The following is a 19069-nucleotide window of genomic DNA, read 5'->3' as shown; positions in this document are numbered from 1 at the left end:
AACGCTTCGCATTTAAACCAGTCGCGGTTTCTCAATGCCCGACGCTCGCCCGACGGTCACGTGACCTCTCAACGTTCGAGTCTCGTCGCTACATGCGTATCGCTCTTACCGCTTTTTTCCGACTGCTGATATATTTATGTGCTCGATTTTTGAACGCTATGGAATATTCTGGCGACGAATAGAGATACAGTGAGAAATAAAAAACATATTTAGAAGAGATTTTTGGCATTGTAAATATTTCAATAAACAATAATAAAATCGTCGCGCGACGAGACGCGTTCGATAAATAATAATCAGTCAAATGTCGATTCTGAAATCTTACTTGACCTACTATGACCAAAATCTCCGGTACGATTTTAAACTTGTGGATGCTGCAGTTGCGGACGAGAAATATTGTCTACGCCAAACGCCGCGTTTCCATTGAAGCGAAGGAACGCTTGCGTCATTTCGGCCGCGCACGAATATCGCGTTGGTTACTCGGAGTACCGCTGCAAATTTCAGCGCGGGTGAACGTCGGCGGGTGTGCCCGAGCGGCGAATTCGTCGGAAGGCAAGGAGATCGGCGAAGGTCGCGCGAACGGCGTCGCCCGTCGCGAAACGCAGCTTCAACGGCGTAGCCCGCCTTGGTAGCCCAGCCTCTCTGTTTGACAACTACGCGCGTATTTTGCGGCCGCGTCCGAGCACGGCCGAGGACGGCCGACGTCGGCCGAGCAGCCAGCGGCCCGTGAGACTAACACGGCGACCCCGGTGTCCGTCCGTGTTTAGTGCGCGTACGTGCTTCATGTGTGTGTGCGTGTATGTGCGCGCGCGCGCGCGTGTATATCGGAGAGCGTACGTCGGTGTATAAGCGTATAACGCGAGAGAGTCGGTGCGCCTCTCGGCCGTGGGCACAAATCGCGAATAAAATGGAAGCGGAATTTCGCTGCGAGGTTGAGGTCCGTCGTTGAGAACAGGCGAACATGGGAAGGTCCAAGTTTCCCGGGAAGCCGCCGAAGACGGCCACCAGGAAACGGATCAAGGTGCTTGGCCAGCCCGAGGCAGCGCAGAACGATCCGGTAACTGTCGCCGAGAACATCTACTACGGACTTTCCCTGTTCAACGAAACATTCGGCGACAACGAGAAGGTGAGGGGGAAAAAAAGAAAAAGTATTGTCGCGCCGAGGCATCCGTCGTCGCCATCGGCGTCGCTGTCCACCGTCGCCGTCGTTGTCGCCGCCGCCGTTGTCGCTGCCGCTACCGCCACCGCTACCGCCACCGCCACCACCGTCGTCGTCGTCGTCGTCGCCGTCGCCGCCACCGCCGCCACCGCCGTTGGCCCTCGCGCCTGTTGTCGCCGTCGACATCGTCGTTGGCCGCCGAGGTCGACAAGCGTCGCGTCGCGTCGTGGTGCTTGACGCACCGCATCTTGAGCGACTCCACGCGTCGTCTCGTCCGGCATGAGCGTCGCACGAGGACACACACCTGGTGCACGCCTCGTACGACGCCAGCCGACGATCTTTGGCGCGACGTAGCGCGTAGCGGGTTAACCTATCGGTGACGGCGGCGGCGACGGCGACGGCGACGGCGGTCGTGGAATGGCAGGTGCGCGACCATTCGTGTTCACGGTCTTTTTACCTGCCATACGATGATTCATTTCTAGCTTCAGCGTTGCCTCCCCTTCCGTATGTCGGTCGAGCGATATTTCGTTATATCTTATCCCAGCTGCTTTTGGTACGGAGCATGTCAGCGAGACGTGCCTTCTGAAATTCTTGCTCCGTAACTTTTTAGCAGCGTAAAAAGATGTAAAGTCTTTTTTACGTCGTTGACGAATAGTCAAGTTTGTTAGAGGAAATTGTCATGTAGAAAAAAATAGATTGTCTTTGTTTGTTTCGTTATACATTACATTGTTTACTTTCCCAATTTGATTTTTCTATTATATATTTAAGTATAAGGCATCTGACAAATGATTTATTATGATACGTTGAATAATTTGTCATTTCTCTAATACTTATATAAATAATCTTTCCTTAGGAACATCCACCATTCCACGGATTTAGCACTAAAGAGGCTAATCTTTCTGCGTCTTATATAAAAACACAGCAACAGGATGCAGAGAAGACCAGTGATAAATTGCCATCTGTCACAGTTGAAAATCTTACACCACAATCCAGCACGAAGAAGGACGTTACTGATGATAAAAATTCTCCTACAAACATCGAAAACAGCGCAGTGGAGCTTATCAACACAAATTCAAAACCAGTTAAAGACATCACAGAACCAGTTACAAATCTGAATGCTAAACACACTCCAAAGATTCATAAAGCTAAAAGTCGTAAATCGAGTTGTAAGAACATTAAGTTTTCAAATTATCTAAAAAGCCCGGTGCTAAAATCAGTGAACAATATCTTGGATCAACATCAAAGAACCAGACAATTACGTAATAGTACTGCAAAAAGATTGCTTCAAAGGGCGAAATCTAATGGAAGTAATGCGCGTAATTTGGTGGTGCAATCCGGAGAGAAGTCTAGTTCGGTGAGGAAATTTGTTTTACCCGTTCGCAGCGTGCATTCATCGAGAGTTATAAAGCCAAATAAGAGATTCATCGAGGAACTGGAAGAAGTTCCTAACACAGCGGAGCACAGCGAGAACGAAATTAGTACGCATGTAAAAAAGACGAGATTAAATCCGGATAAACTTAGCAACTTGGAATCAAAATTAAAAGGCGATGCAATTAGTAAGTGTACAAAATTTAAAAAAAAAGACGTGAAAAGCAAGCTGAAAAGAGCGATTCAGAATGTAGGCTTCAATGATGAGATTACAACTCAACCGGTGAAAGTTACGGAGAAATCAACGAGTTCTGTACAAAACGCACAAATATCAAAACTCACTCATAGAGAAGTAAAAAAATCGCATACTATATCGTGTAAGAATAAAGTATCAAACAGCACATCCGACAATTCTAATAATAATCAAGAATGCTCGCAAAACTCGAGCAGGACGGCACAAACCGCGAAATCAACAATTCACAGAAATCAGAAGCAGATTTCTATTCCTACAAAAGTTCTTCCCGATTCCAATGTTCCACACTTCGAGTCTTCCAGGGTTCAGACGAGATCAGGAACTCAAAACGAGATGGCGAATGATTTAAGTAATCAGGTGAGCTTTGAAAGTGGTGCAGGATCAACGGAAAGTGGCTGTGCGAAAACCGAAGATCAGGCTGAAAGTGGTGATAAGACTGTGGTTAGTACATTGAACACTTTAGAAGCAGAGAATAATTTATCTGAAAGCGAAAGCGAGCATAGCGATCATTCAGAAAGCGAGCAATCCGATGTCAGTGGAATGAAACTCAACAGTGGGAAAGTTATATTGAGGAAAGCAAGATTAAAGTTGGATAACAAGTGCTTAGCTGGAACAGAAGGACCATTTTCAACTACGAGCACTAGTAACACCATGGGAGGAAGCACTAATTTAGGTATCTCATTTTATGACAATTTCGAAGTTTTACTTATTATTCTTATATTTCTGACGCGTAAAATTATCTTGTTCTCTAATTTATAATAACTTTTTTAACGTTTCAGGATTAACAGGAACTATAAAATGTGGTGTTTGCGGTGCAGTGCGATTCTATCGATTCGTAAAACAAGCGCGCAAATTTGGTATTCACAGTTGCGAATCTTGTCGAAAATTTATAAGCAAGATGATCAAACGTCAAGCTTGCGCCAAATCTTCAAACAATGTCCTTCCCGTTCTCCAGTGTCATAAAGGTGACGGTCTGTGTTTAGTTCCGCCCGTTGTGAGGAGTCAACAATGGAATCTCATGAGATGCGTTTATAAAGCCAGATGTCCGGCGTGTTGGTTGAAAATGTGTTTAAAATGTTACAACATTCCATCTGCCTTGAGGACAGGTTTAAACGCGTTGTTACCACCGTTAATGAGAGATCCCTTAAGTATTTCTCTGCCCCTTGGTCACGACGAAGATGGCCAGGGGCAAAAATTGGCTTCGTCTAAACTCAGTTGGCCCGCGGAAGACAGCTCGGAAAGAAATTTGTTCAAGTCCGCCATGAGTTGGAAAAACTTGGAAATAGGACAGAAACCGAGTTATCAGGGTACCGGAGGCTTTCTCTATACAAAAATAGACAAATGTAAGAATGTGATTTTTATCTTATCCATATTTTTCTTTTTGTTTTTGAGAAATTGTTTATTTATATTCACGTGATATAATTTTGTTGTAGTCGATTCCTCGGTGAGTATATCGCCTAATAAAAAGCGAAGGAAAAATAACAGGATTAAAGTAAGGAAGAAAATTAAAAGTCCAGTACTTGCTTCCTCGTCTGGTAGCCAATATTCGCAACCTCTTAGACAAAGGCTTGAGTTAAAAGGACCGAGAGTTAAGCACGTTTGTCGAAGTGCCAGTGTCGCGCTTGGACAGCCCATTGCAACTTTTCCCACTGTAGACGCGAAAGAAGACAACGAACATAGCAAAAACATTCCAAAGACAGTGAAGGAAACCGAGAGAACAGAGAAGAGAGATGACATTACAAAAGGAAAAGAAACACAGAAGCATAATGAAGATAGTAATTTAAATCTTAACGTTAATGCAACACAACAGTCTCATCCGAGAAGAGGAAAACCGCAACAGACTATATCAACATCGCATTTTCCAGTGGTAAGATATCTTTCTAAATAGAAAGGAGTGATCCAAGTATGTTGTATCAATATTTGCCAGTGGCAGACAGGATATATGAAAGCTTATCTTATTTCGTTTCCTTTGTACGATGTCTATAAGTTGTCTTTATATATCTGTGAATTTATGCTTTTTATTTTATTTATAATTAGATCTAAAATTTACTATGCTTGAATATAATGGAATTAAAAGTGAATGATATATTTATCGCAGATGTCTAAGGCCGCTGTGGAAACTGCATATACAGTTTCCATAGATTTCTGGGAACAATATGATCCTTCTGAGGTCGGAGCGAAAGGTTTTGCCCTTATCGGTTCTGAACTGTTTCACATACCTGCTATTTGTTATCTATGCGGAAGTGCTGGTAAAGAGCCGGTAAGTCATGTATGAAACATCGATCATAAATGGACATGTAACACGTCACGTTTTTTTTTTCGAGAGCTATCAATATAACGATCGTTCTTTGCAGCTGATCCACTGTCAATGCTGTTGCGAGCCATACCACGCCTTCTGTTTGGAACCGAGTGAATGGAATGCTTGTGCTCAGCCAAACTGGTGTTGTCCCCGGTGCACGATATGTCAGTCCTGCCATCTTAGATCCGGTCCGAAATTATCCTGTATTCGTTGTCGTCAATCGTTTCACCATTCATGTTTGTCGAAGTCCGGTGTTAGCTCCAGGTTGTACAGTCCCGATCGACCTTATGTTTGTCAGAGCTGTATCAAGTGCAAAAGTTGTGGTAGCGAGGGTGTCAATGTTCACGTGGGTAATTTACCTCTGTGCTCGATGTGCTTTAAGTTAAGACAACAAGGAAATTATTGTCCTTTATGTCAGAGATGTTACAACGAAAACGATTTCGATACAAAGGTGAGTATGCACGTGTAATATTTATGTAGATTAAAATCGCAGTTATACAAAATCTGTATTGTCTTATATAAGTCTACAGTTTGCTTATTACAATTGCACGTGTGTTTCTAGATGATGGAGTGTAGCGAGTGTTCCTGCTGGGTACATGCCCGTTGCGAAGGCCTTTCTGATGAGCGTTACCAGATACTTAGTTACCTGCCCGATTCTATCGAGTTCACGTGCAGTCAATGCTCTTCCAATACAAATCCTTCCATCTGGAGAAATGCCATAGAAGCGGAGCTGAAGGCGGGTTTCATTAGTGTGATCAAATCTCTGAGTAAAAATCGTAAGATTTGCGCAGCTCTCAAATGGAGTCCCAGGAAGGAGTGTCTCTGCAGGCCAATTCCAAGCGTAAGGAAACTTGAATTTCCCGAAGACAAGAGCGAGACGAAGGAAAACGATGAATTGGAAGAATGTAATGGTGATAAATCCGCGGATATCGACTTGAGTTATGGTATAAGTAGATCTGATTTGGAAGAACAGTCGATAGAGAATCCTGGTAGAAAAGGTCTACGACGATTACGACAGAAATTCCATCTAAAAGAATGCTCGGTCAGGGTAAAAAACTGTATTCCGAAAGACAACTCTCAAGACAACGAGAGGAAAGACTGGACAAATCAGGACTCATTAGTTTCTCCGAACGAGTCTCCTGAATGCCATTGTTCCGAGCAGCAGATCATCGCGAGGCCTTCGCCCACTTTAATGTCTGTGAAACGTAAGGTGAATGGTAACGAGTACAAATCGCTGTCGCAGTTTTATTGTGATATGGAGCACGTAATCAATCGTGTCGGTACGAAGGATCTGACGGAAACTTATCACAATATTTTGCAAGAGGTATTTCCTTGGTTTACGCCGAAAAATTTTAAAAGCAGCGATGACAACGACGAGACGTTAACGCCTACTAAGGACGTTAGCAAAGACACTGTGCTGACGACTAAGTTTGATGATTCTATTCTAGAAGCGTGGAAAGAAGAAGTGATGAAAGCGCCGAAAGCGATCGCAGCGAAAACAGCGAATTTATATAATATCCACGTCGAAGACAGCAGATCATGTTGTTTGTGCAAGGGCTTAGGTGACGGACACGAGACGAAAGAGGGCAGGTTACTGTATTGCGGACAGAACGAATGGGTACATGCAAATTGTGCCCTATGGTCAAACGAGGTATTTGAGGAAATCGACGGTTCATTGCAGAACGTTCACAGTGCCATTTCGAGGGGTCGTTTGATCCGCTGCACCGAGTGCGGTAAGAAAGGCGCGAGTATTGGATGTTGCGCGAGGAACTGTAGCAATACTTTCCACTTTTCATGTGCGAGAAACGTCGGACTCGCTTTCAACGATGACAAAACGGTATTTTGCACCTTACATTCTAATAGTTACGCTCACAAGTCTTTACAGAATGAAAACGAATTCAGCTTAAAGCGACCGGTATACGTAGAGTTGGATCGTAAGAAAAAGAAGTACGCCGAACCTAATAAGGTCAAGCTGATGATAGGCTCTCTGATGGTCGACTGTTTGGGAACCATTATTCCGGAATTTTCCGATACGATTGAGAAGATAATCCCGTGCGATTACAAATGCTCCAGACTCTACTGGTCTACGTTGAACCCTTACAAAATCGTGAGATATTACATCAGAACGTACGTGCAGGTATACATGCCGGACGTCTCATCCGACGTGGAGAATAATATCACGATCGATCACACCAAGGAGCAGGAAAAGAAAAAAGCGCCTATAGACGATTATCTGGCTGTCAAACAGACTCTAGACTCACTCATCGATATTGTGTGTAACAAAGAAGTTGATGAGAATTTAGCGGAGCAGAACAATACGGATCTCCTGCCACCAGAACTAAAAGAAGCGATATTCGAGGATCTGCCGCATGATCTGTTAGACGGAATCTCTATGCAGGACATTTTTCCAAAGATGACATATGAAGATTTTTTAGCTATGGATTTGAAGAACGACGGCTCATTTTCTACGGATTTGTTTAAGGACGATATATTGCCGTCGGAAGTTGAAGAGACGATAAAACCGTCAGAGAGCAAGATCTCCAAAATGGATTCATCTTTGCTGGAATTGGGAACGCACAATGATCTGTGGGTTCGATTGGAGGCGAAAACCTCAATGCAAGATCTCATGGATGATCTATTTAATTCAAAAGGCCAGAAACGTGGTGGCAGAGAGCTAAAACGATCTAAATCAGAGGTGATGTCGAACAATCCGTTGATCGTTGGTGGCCAGAGGCATCATCAGCGCTCTTGCAGCCTTACTTGGAGCTGTAAATTAGACAACACTTACGGTCCTAACATGAAGAGACGGAAATTGCCCCGAAATCCATCCAGTACCAAATCCAGCGAAGGTGGTCTTATTGTTCTAGATACGCAAAATGAACGCACCTCGATGTTCCACGAATTGAGGATTCCGGAAAGTATCATGGTCACCGTGGGAAGAGGAAACACGTCTAACATACTATCCGATTCTGTGCGCGAGTTGAAATACTGTATCGAGGATTCTGGATTGAATCGTCGTATGTTGCCAGCAAGAGATGAGGCGAAGGAGCACAAGAGACTGTTTTGGCATCCGAGACAGCAGCAACCGCGAATAGTGCAGGTCGATGGATCGGCTGATGCAAATAGTGCCAGCGAGTGCAGTTCTCCGGAATACAACGCTGAGGAGAAAAGCGCGAATCTGCATACGTCTGAATCACTATCGATCCCGCAATTAGACGGTATTAACGACGAACATTCATCCGATTCGAGCGAGTTAAGTGCGGAGAAAGACCTCGCCTTATACACACGGTCGTCGCCTCTTTTACATTCAAAATGTATCTTCGGCTTCATCAGGTCACACTTGTCGAGTAACGGCGACAAGTCACAAAAAACAAAGTATAGCAACGGTAATCTCGCAACAACTGCTAGATGCGCTTTGCGTAAGGCGGAAGTCTTGTTTAAGGAGAAGAATCTCAAGGTGAATCTGCAAATCCCACAACTGGACGGCGCGGGTGACATTTCAAGTGACGACGAATGCGTTTCATCACAGCACGTGATGGCGCATGAGAGATTGGTCCACACCACGTACGAATCGTCGCCATTCGAACACATCGACCGACCAGTCACTTGTAAAAGATGTTGTTGCACGTATCGTACTCAAGATAGTTATAATCGTCATCTTGCGAACTGCGATATTATGATCACCAGTGACAGCGACTCGGAAACCATGGATAACAAGCTAGCGTCGCCGGAGTCGGGATTTTCGCCGAGCATGGGCTCGGTGTCGCCGCAATTCATCACGCTCTCGCCATCCGAAGGCCACACTCTGACGACCGATTACACGGATATTCAGGCGACATCGCCCATCGAGGCATCCGTGCCATCGCCCCACCCGAATATCCAGATCGAGCCGATTGCCCAGGCGATCATTACACCGCAGATTCACGCGACGCATGCTACTGTTGAGACCGTGCATCAGACAGTATTAACGTCCAACGATGTGATTGTGCAAACTCAGTACACTCGCAGGACCACCACTCTGCCGAATCCAGCAGTATTACCTCCTCAAGAAAGCACAGTACAGATAACGGAGATCACAGACCCGCCGTCCGTTTCCAGCGACTCCAACGTTACGGCACACGGCATGGTTAACACGCCGATGAACTCACCGGACAGCACGAGTTCGCAAACCGTCCCAAGCCCGGAGATGTCGCCCAATTTCTCGTCCACGGGTGTACAGACTGCACACGAGTCTGCGCAGACAAATGTACAGGTCGTCCGAGCCTCCTCCAAGTCGAAGAATCTACGGGTGACCAAGCCTAAGACCAAGAGCGTGAAGCCACAGCAGCATGTAGTAAAAAATGTGATACAGACGCCGCACAATGTTGCTCACAATGCCAGATTTCAATCAACGGCAATGCCAAATGGTCCGCCGGTAATCCAACTACATCAAACCGCTCAAAGACCACCCACGGTGATTCTTCAGCAAGTAGCATCGCCAGGGATTGTGTCCGCTTACGTGGAGGCATTACAGCAGCAGTCTGGCCAAAATTTGCAATATATCACAACAATAGGCGGCGGGCAGCATGATGCTGGTTTCAAGCCGCAGTTAATCACCACAAATTCCTTAGTTCCGGGAACCTACATACAAGCGCCTGCTACGGACAATTTGTTAACACTGCAAAATGGTGGTATATCGATATTACCCAGTGTACAAATTGCACAGACGCAACCTACTGTACTGGGCACTATCATACAGCAACAGCCCAGCGCGATTCAGTGCGGCGTTATATCCTCGGAGCAGCTGCTGTTAAGCTCCACGCCCACGCTGGAGATGTTCACCGATCCGACCGGGGGTATGTTTGTGTCGAATCAGCCGATGTACTACGGGCTGGAGACGATCGTCAGCAACACTGTGATGTCATCTAGCCAATTCATGGCGGGCACAGTGCCGCAAGTATTAGCTAGCAGTTACCAGACAACAACGCAAGTGTTCCAAGCGTCCAAGCTGATGGAACCCATTGTTGATGTGCAAGCTGTACCGGGAGTACCTACTGTAACGACAATGCAAAATGTATCGAGCATACCGAATGTATCGGGTGTACCTAACATAGCCGGTGTGCCTAACATGGCGAGTGTGCAGGGCGTGAGTGGCATGCCCAATGTCTCAGGAGTGCCGTACGTGGTGCTCAATCAATCGGCACCATCGTTACCACCAGCAGCAGCAACAACAGCATCGGCACCACCACCGCCACCACCTCCTCCTCCTCCACCTCCACCTCCACCGCCACCACCACCACCACCACCACCACCGCCACCACTACCACCACCACCACCACCACCACCACCACCACCACCACCACCATCATCACCACCACCACCACCACCACCACCACCACCACCACCACCACCACCACCACCACCACCACCACCACCACCACCACCACCTCCACCACCACCTCCACCATCACCACCACCACCACCACCACCGCCACCACCATCAGTATTGGCATCGGCATCAATACCAACTTCTGCATTAATACCAGCACCAGCATCAATATCAGCACCAACACTATCGGTGGAACCAATTGTGACACCACCGCAGATCAACATCTCTGCTATGCCCCAGGAACGAACTTATGGTGGTGTCGCCTGTAGCGCCATATCACCGACACCGTGTCCAAATGGAACAACCATGGAACATCCAATGACGTCTATACAAGTAGCGGACGTGTGCTCGTCGAACGCGACGTCAGCGGGCGTAGTAACGACGAAGATATCGCCGCCGGTGCCGCCGCCACCACCACCGCCGTTGCCGCCGCCACATTCGATGCCGACGATACCCCGCGTTGCGGTGAGACCTAGTCCGGCCGCGCATTCGATTCAACCGAATCATGGAGCTACCTGGAAGATAACAGAGCCGCTCTTTGGTGCGGAACAACCGATCAGCAACAGTGTGCGGCCATACTTTGATTCAAAGCACGTGTCGGAGAACACCAGCATGATCAAGTCCAGCATATCATCGTCCAAGATACCGCCCCTATCGAATCACTATGTCACGCAGAGGAATCTAGTTGTAAATAATAAGTTGAATCACGATGTAAATAGCGTGCATAAGAGCTATAACGGCAGCACCGCGCCGAGTCCCAACTCTATGAACTGTATAAGCGTCAACAATAATAATCCAATCGTCGTTTCCAACTCCAGCTCCGTGCAAAACAAGATCACGATGCCGACGAGCAACAATATGCCAACTATTCGACCGATGAACAGGGTGTTGCCTATGCAAGCTGTAACGCCAAAGCAGGATCCGGCGAGGAAGGATGACTTGGTGATCGAAGAGCCAACGAAACCGGTGATCAAACCAGCAGAGCCGGAAATTGTGGAATCAAAGAAAGAAATAACCGAGCAAATAATGCAGATAAAAAAACCCGAAACTGCCCTCGACGGCATTAACGATAACATCAAACTAAATACGGAAACCATAGAGAAGGTGAAAGAAAATCTCAAACTGGAGCTTGAAAAAGAGAAGCTACAAAACACGTCGTTGAAGATAGTGTTGCAAAAACAGCTACAGGACGGCTCTTACAAGATCACGCGTAATATGAAGGCGGTCACTCAAAACAAAAAGACACCGCAAGTGACATCTGTCGAAATACTGCCGTCGAAGCAGATACCTCAGATCGCGTCCTTACAACTGTTACCTATTAAAACGTTCACGCTCAAGACGAACAAGCTCGAGGATAAGGTGAAGCCCGCGGACGCGAAGGTGAATATACTCAAGGCGAAGACGCCGCCTGTAGCCGTCAAGAAACCCAGAATACTGACGAAATCGATCAGACCGGTGCGGAATAGTCCGCCGCAGAATCCGCCGCAGGTGCAAAAGAATTTCTCAAAGGGACCGATCCTGATGTACGAGATTAAATCTCAGGACGGTTTTACTCATACCGCCTCATCCATGACCGAGGTCTGGGAAACTGTGTATCAAGCGGTGCAGAATGCACGCAGGACTCACAATCTGCCTCCTCTGCCTCATAATCCCTTATCCGAGGGTCTTGGTTTGGAGAACAACGCGGCTGTCTACTTGATCGAACAACTGCCGGGCGTCAACAGATGCAGCAAATACAAGCCCAAATTCCATACCCTGGCGCCGCCGAAAGCCGACGAGATGGAGAACGAGTTGCCGGCGGCGTGCGCCAGTGGGGCAGCACGAGCGGAGCCCTTCAAGGGCAGGAAAGTCCACGATATGTTCAGTTGGTTGGCGTCGCAGCACAGGCCGCATCCAAACATAATTACTATATCGGAAACGGAATCGAGGTAAAACTTATCACACTTATACGCAGGCGAAAAAGTCGCGCGTTATCTTGATGATTCTAAAATTGATCGTAATTTTTAGTTTATTAATTATACATTTTTTTTTTTTTTTTTTTTTTATTAATAATCGCGCGTTTTTTTATATATATGTTACACATGGGGTATAGATACTCTTTCCTGAATTAAAATTGCATGTGGAATCTATCATATTCCAGCCACCATATTAAAAATAAGCGTTCTTTTTTAATAAAATATACTCTTTTTTTATTAATAATTTTTATGTTTATTTAATGAAGCGAATGTTGTTTCAGGCGAGCTGTGAGTACCAATTTGCCTATGGCAATGCGTTTTAGAATACTTAAGGAAACATCAAAAGTATCTGTCGGTGTGTACTATTCCCACATACATGGTAGAGGACTATTTTGTTTGAGAGATATTGAGCCCGGTGAGATGGTTATTGAATATGCTGGTGAGGTAAGTAGTAAGCAATTATTTGTGAATGTTGAAGGTCATGTCGCAGTACTTATTATAGCTATTATTATTATTATTATTATTATTGTTATTATTGTTATTATTATTGTATTATTATTACTATTATTATTATCATTGAAATTATTGATTCTTATTAGGTTATTCGAGCCTGCTTGACCGACAAGAGAGAAAAGTATTATGACAGTAAGAACATAGGCTGTTACATGTTTAAAATCGATGATCACCTAGTTGTTGATGCTACTATGAAAGGGAATGCAGCTAGATTTATCAATCATTCTTGTGAGGTACAAGATATTTCTAATTTTTTTACTTTTTATATCGATCATTTATTAGGAATCAATTATATCAATCAATATTATGTAATTATCACTTATGATAACTCATATATATATATATATATATATATATATATATATATATATATAAATCTCACAAACGTATGTTATATGTTACAGCCAAACTGTTATTCGCGAGTAGTAGACATTCTGGGTAAGAAACACATTCTAATCTTTGCTCTTCGTCGCATTATTCAAGGGGAGGAGTTGACATACGACTACAAATTCCCATTCGAGGATATCAAGATCCCGTGTACTTGCGGTTCTCGCAAATGTCGCAAATACCTCAACTGAGACTGCATATAATACAGCTTATCCTGAGCAGCCGACCGATGACAAAGAGAAATAAAAAAACTATGTGCTATAACTGCGCGCGCTTTCGAATAGGATTCGTTTTATTGAATGTTATTCATTTTACTCATCATCAAACTATTTTCAGAGATTGCAGCTTTTTATTACTATAAAGGAACATAGATTATACATTTTAAATATTAGAAGGCCAGACGTAATACGCGAAGCACGGCGGTTACGATGATGTTACTTTAGACAGCTACGTTCCTGTAGTTGATTTAACGGGGGAGGGGGGGGGGGGAGGTATATATAAACATATACCTATAGCAATAAACCATTCGAGTATGTCCCGCTTTCGTACCCGACAAAGTCGTGCGTTTTACTAACGCGCTTCAGACTTTTGAAAGTGTTACTTTTTATTCACGCCTGTGCTTTCTCGCACGACTTTTAGACTCTACCTATTATCTATTATTGAGGCTTAAGTGTACAAGTTATCTTACACTTTACACTAAATGCGAGTGCTTCTTAGTTCGCATAATATATAAACTTATAATTCTTATGAATCTTATATGATATGGGTTTGAAAACAAACTCTCCTCAAAGGAACGTAATCGCGTAATGATGAAAATAAATAAATAAAAAAAAAAAAAATGAAAGCCGCGAGAAAGCGGATGAAAAGGCAGCGGATTTTCGACTCGACGATCGCAGCCTTCGGAAAGCCACTTAATGTTTCTTTCGAATATCATGAGATAAAAATGGCATAAGCGTGATGTACAAATAACCTTATCAAGGTGCGTATATACAACAAATGTATATTAAAATGATGATTTTGTGTAAATTTTAAATTTAGTGTACAGTGTATGACTAACTTCGTGACATTTCATGTCTGCTGTAGGGCCAGATTTCAGATGTTTTTGTAAAATATTGTAATTGTTAGACTAGATATATCGTCTTTGATGTAAGTACAGCAAAACAGTTTTAACTTAAGTTAGGAATGTAGGCATTATAAGGAGAGAGATAGAGAATGGCAAGCGAGAACAGTCTCCTGTAGCAGGACATTGTTCGAAGGTGTACCTACTTTGGCAGACATTGATACAATTTTTTGTGTTTCGTTAGTTTTACGTGGCATCATTGACGAAAGGATATTTGCTTTTCATATTAATCTCAAGGTATTTATCTCGCGTATGAAAATGAATAGCGCGAGTTCGATATTATTTTCTTTACTTCTTTTCCTTTTTATACATTTTTAGATGTTGCGTTTATATATTTGTGCTTCCACACCTTGCCAAGATTCATTGATTTTGTTATCTGAATTTTATTGTTCGAATGATACGGGAGACACATTTTATTTGATGACTATTTAATAGAAGCGTTAACGATTTTAATGATCCTTTTAAAAGAGTTTCTATCGAAAAAGTCAGTTTGTTCGTCCAACCCGGCGAAGATTTATGCATTGTTTGAGATAAACGTCTCCGGATACGTTTCCGACAGACGTTTGTGATATTTTCCCATAATGGGAGATATATTAGAGATGCTTTTATAGGAATATATATTTTACATTTTTATGGATATATATATATATATATATATATACACACACACACACACACACACACACACACACACACACACACACACACATATATATATATCATGTATTCTCCGTACCAATACCCTTCTGTGAAGTCCAGTTTTGCCTTACTTTTACATGTACCTACGCTTTCACCCGGTGATAGATTTAGATATATATTTACGCAAATGATATTTTATATTCGAAACTAACACAACTGCAACGGTGTGGCGCGGCGCCCTCCGACACAACTACGACAACGTATTTTAGCGCGATTAATCAATTTCTGCCGAGGTGGTAGTCCCTTAAATTTTGGTGCTCCATGGACACCGTTAAGTGCACTTTTCATGAAAATATGGCCTAGAGTAAGAGATAGTAAGGTTGCAGTGCGGAAGTGTTTGATAATAATAAGAAATGCGTTATACGAAGAATATTGACCGTGAATTATTTAAAGAGGTAATATAAAAGGAATGAAATATGACAGGAGCGCATTATTTAAGCACGCGAATAATGTCAGACGTGCTGCGATTTTAATCGGCCTGGTTTGGTACAAAGCGCGTACGCTGAGTTGTAAAAAGTTATAAAATCGAGGGAAAACGGAAACCTGTTCTGGTCACGTGAAATTGCCATTTTTTTAGATATTTTGTGAATCTTTTCTTTCTTTTTTTTTTTTTTTTTTTTTTTTATATTATAATTACCGATAATTAATAACTATTATCTTCGAGGATGAATATTGTTAATATAATGATAATTAATTTTAATCTGTACATGAAAAGTAATACGACTAGTAAGGATGGTAACTTACTTGAAAATATAACAATGTTAGATATTTTATTGATATTTATTGATTATGAACGACGGTATTAGGGCTGACAAAAAAAAAAGTACTAACGTAAAAGTGAACGATTTAGAACCGGTGCACATATATCGTAGTCACGCTATTGACACGGAGACAAAGATCAGACTCTTTTTTTTTTTTTTTCTTATTATTTTAACAAACGAGCAAGCGTATATCTTTAATTCGATTGCAGCCTCTTGATCGTTACATTACGGGCATCAGAGTTTGTTTCAGGCTTTGTAAAAGTATATACTCTGTAGACATGCATATCATGTAACCCGATTTTTTTTTTTTTTTTTTTTTTTTTTTTTTTTTACATCGTTACGTATTATGATTGTAAGCTATATAGACGATTATGCGTCATCGTTTGATTTATTAATTCTCATACTCGCGAGTGAACTTGAATTCTCAGTACATGTTGTTCCCTCCTCATTATTTTATCATTGACGGCTTCTGTAAAGTAACCACACGAGTACTTCGGCAGAAAAGAACATTTGATCATTGTGCTTGTAGCGAGATACGAAAAAGCGTAAGAGAAAGAGAGAAAAAATATTACTTATCTCCTGATAATTCTTGTCCGAAATTGAATTCGGACGCTTTCTGGAACATACTCTGTGTCTTTTCAAACTACTTTTTAAACTGCGTGGAAAGGGCGCACGAGCCTCCTTAGTATTACGTATACAGCCTTCATTATTATTATTATCGCTATTATAATCTACAAACACACATCGTAAGAGAGAGAAAGGAAAGGGAGAGAGAGAGAGAAAGAGAAAGCATAATACATCACTATTCAAGTCACTCGTATATTTGGGCACATTAAGCACCGTTTGTTTACTATATCCATCAGCACCCTTCAAAAATAACGTTGCGTGTAAAAAATAAGAAAAATCGACAAACATCCGTGGAGAACGGTACGACGGAGTAAGCGTGTAGTCTAACAATAATTAAAGAAAAAAAAAAAAAATGATAACTAATGTATAGATGTAATAGGTAGATCGTTTCTCTCCGACTTTTACGCATGTTTTACCTCTCGATAGACGGACTCGCTCCGGCGAAACGGCGATTCGCACGGATACGTCGCGTTTCAGCGTTGCGTTTTAAAATTGCGAGTGATTAAGTTATTTCGCGGAAACGAATAAATACGCGCGATGCGTATTGTACATGCGTTTCTCGCGACGCGACGGTTTTCGGCGCATCGTCACGTTAATTGCGGTCTCTCACAACCGGGAATTTCGTCTCTTCGCGCGCCTCTAGGTCTCTTTATTCCCTTTTTCCTTTTTGTTCCCCCCGTGAGAAAGGGAGAAGCCGAGAAGATTGAAAATATTCTTACTTAATTTAAGGAATCAGAGAGAAAGGAGGAGGAAAAAAAAAAAATTGAAATGTAAAACGCTTCTTAAAACGTATATAAAACTACTATTCTAACGTTTAATCAGAGTAGAATTTTGAAATATTGTACTTGTTTAAAGGGGAAGAGTAAGAGAGGGGAGGATAAATAACGGATTATTGACAAACTCGACGACGGTATGAAAGGGAAAAAGAAAAAAAAATTGAAAAAATTGTCTGTGATTATCAGTCATAATAATCTTTAGGTCGACATATTTTTTAGAGAATATTTTTTAGGAAATTACAAAATTTATGATATATCCCTATTATTGATATGATATTGGATCAGATCATACGCGCTATTACGCATAATAATATTAAAAGCGAAATTGAAGAAAAATAAAATGACAATGATGAACTGTAAAAGTTGCAAACTGTTTAAATAGAGTTACAAATAGTTGAGATTCGATGGCTGTTGTAAAATATTCAGTGTTTGGACAAATAATTATTAAAACAAAAACTATTTATAACTAATAATCGAAGTACGGTAATATTATTATATCGCATATTACAGTAGCGTTTTTATCCCTTCTTGCGTTTGCGTATTTATGACGGACATAGGTTGTAGAGAGAAAGAGAATTTCGGTAAATGAGGCCCGACCGAGCATAACTGACTCTCGCGATTAAATGAATGCAATTAATTGAACGAAGAATGAATTTAGCGGAAAAAAAAAAACGAATCGAAAGGGGCGGGAGGGGGAGGGGGGAGCGGAGGATCGACGACGGGAGGGACAGGGGGCATTTGCCACACGTTTTTTGCGTGTAAATTGTCGTTATCAATCCATCTACTTATCGTAGAGAACTTATGAAGTTTAATCGTAATATCTACATTAACCAGAGAAAGGTACGCGTACCGCATAGAGAAAAAGAACATATAGCCGCTTTCATCACAGGACATATATACATACACACATACACACAATACACATAGATACACACTACAGATATGCCCATGTTTTGTAATTAAATGTTTTGTTAGTATATATTATACGAGAAAATTAACAAAATAAAAACACAAGTGGAAATATGAGAGAAGCATGTGAATGTGTTGTGTTCTACATTCCGCCACATTTTCCGCGATGTATTCCTCTCTCTTTTTTTTTTCTTTTTTTTTTCTTTTTTTTTAATGAAAAGAGCAATTTGTGCGCGACGATGTCGCGACACAAACGGCACAAACCGTATGTAATATGACACGGTTGTCCGACTTGATGCCTTTAATACCATCCTCAAATACCGGGTTTGCATAAATTAAAATCGCATCAGAACCGTGCGCCATGCGAAATGTCAATTCGCCTTTAACGTGACTCTTATTTGGTTCTCAGAACTCGACGCGAATCGAGGAAAATGTTAGAGTCGCTCTAATGTTGCTAATTTATCACGTTGAGAATTCTTGGGACAGAAGGTAACATTTTCCTTGTTTGTATTCCTCCTTTTTAACATATACGAAAAATAAATTTTTTCAATTATTTCGCGCAAAGTCTTGTTTTGCTTAAAAGCTGGAATTGAAAATGGAATTCTTAAAAAGCTCGTGTAGTAAAGTTTCAATTAAACAATTGCAACGAGAGACTAGAAATTCAAAGGATTCGCGTAATAGAAGCGCACGACGAAGGGAGACACCCTTCGTTTTACAAGATGCTTCCAAAATTGATAGCTTTGTGCAGTAAAACTCGCGGCGGGACAAGTAATAATAGAAAGCGACGCTACGGCGTAATTACGGTGACGTGCGAAATCCGCGGGTCGCTCCTAAGGAACGTCCCTCCCGCGTGCGAGACGCACGCATTCTCCTGATGA

The 19069-nt window shown here is 42.5% G+C and overlaps 1 protein-coding gene across 3 annotated transcripts; it reads left to right on the top strand.

Annotated features, from left to right (window-relative positions):
* The first annotated feature begins 563 nt into the window (after positions 1-563).
* On the top strand, positions 564-18313 carry trx (histone lysine N-methyltransferase trithorax). Of its 3 annotated transcripts, XM_089075358.1 has the most exons (11): positions 1186-1580; positions 1639-1709; positions 2010-3450; positions 3557-4120; positions 4211-4644; positions 4876-5037; positions 5132-5527; positions 5639-12372; positions 12681-12843; positions 12999-13145; positions 13317-18313. In XM_089075358.1, exons 1-11 carry the CDS (start codon positions 1574-1576, stop codon positions 13488-13490), a joined length of 10293 nt encoding a protein of 3430 aa, XP_088931484.1. In that variant the 5' UTR covers positions 1186-1573; the 3' UTR covers positions 13491-18313. The 3 variants fall into 3 exon arrangements, with proteins under 3 accessions (XP_088931483.1, XP_088931482.1, XP_088931484.1); XM_089075357.1 differs by lacking the exons at positions 1186-1580; positions 1639-1709 and adding an exon at positions 564-1054; XM_089075356.1 differs by lacking the exons at positions 1186-1580; positions 1639-1709 and adding an exon at positions 567-1123.
* The last annotated feature ends 756 nt before the right edge of the window (positions 18314-19069 follow it).

This window comes from Pogonomyrmex barbatus, unplaced genomic scaffold, assembly GCF_055798465.1.
Source record: "Pogonomyrmex barbatus isolate J1 unplaced genomic scaffold, ASM5579846v1 scaffold19, whole genome shotgun sequence".
Classification (NCBI taxonomy): domain Eukaryota; kingdom Metazoa; phylum Arthropoda; class Insecta; order Hymenoptera; family Formicidae; genus Pogonomyrmex; species Pogonomyrmex barbatus.
This window is presented reverse-complemented; position numbering and strand designations above follow the sequence as displayed.

Excerpts from the sequence above, each read along its gene's own strand:
- trx (XM_089075356.1), top strand. The coding sequence starts at position 959 with ATGGGAAGGTCCAAGTTTCCCGGGAAGCCGCCGAAGACGGCCACCAGG. Across the intron at positions 3,451-3,556 it reads GGGAGGAAGCACTAATTTAG|GATTAACAGGAACTATAAAA; the intron begins GTATCTCATTTT and ends TTAACGTTTCAG. Across the intron at positions 12,373-12,680 it reads ATATCGGAAACGGAATCGAG|GCGAGCTGTGAGTACCAATT; the intron begins GTAAAACTTATC and ends ATGTTGTTTCAG.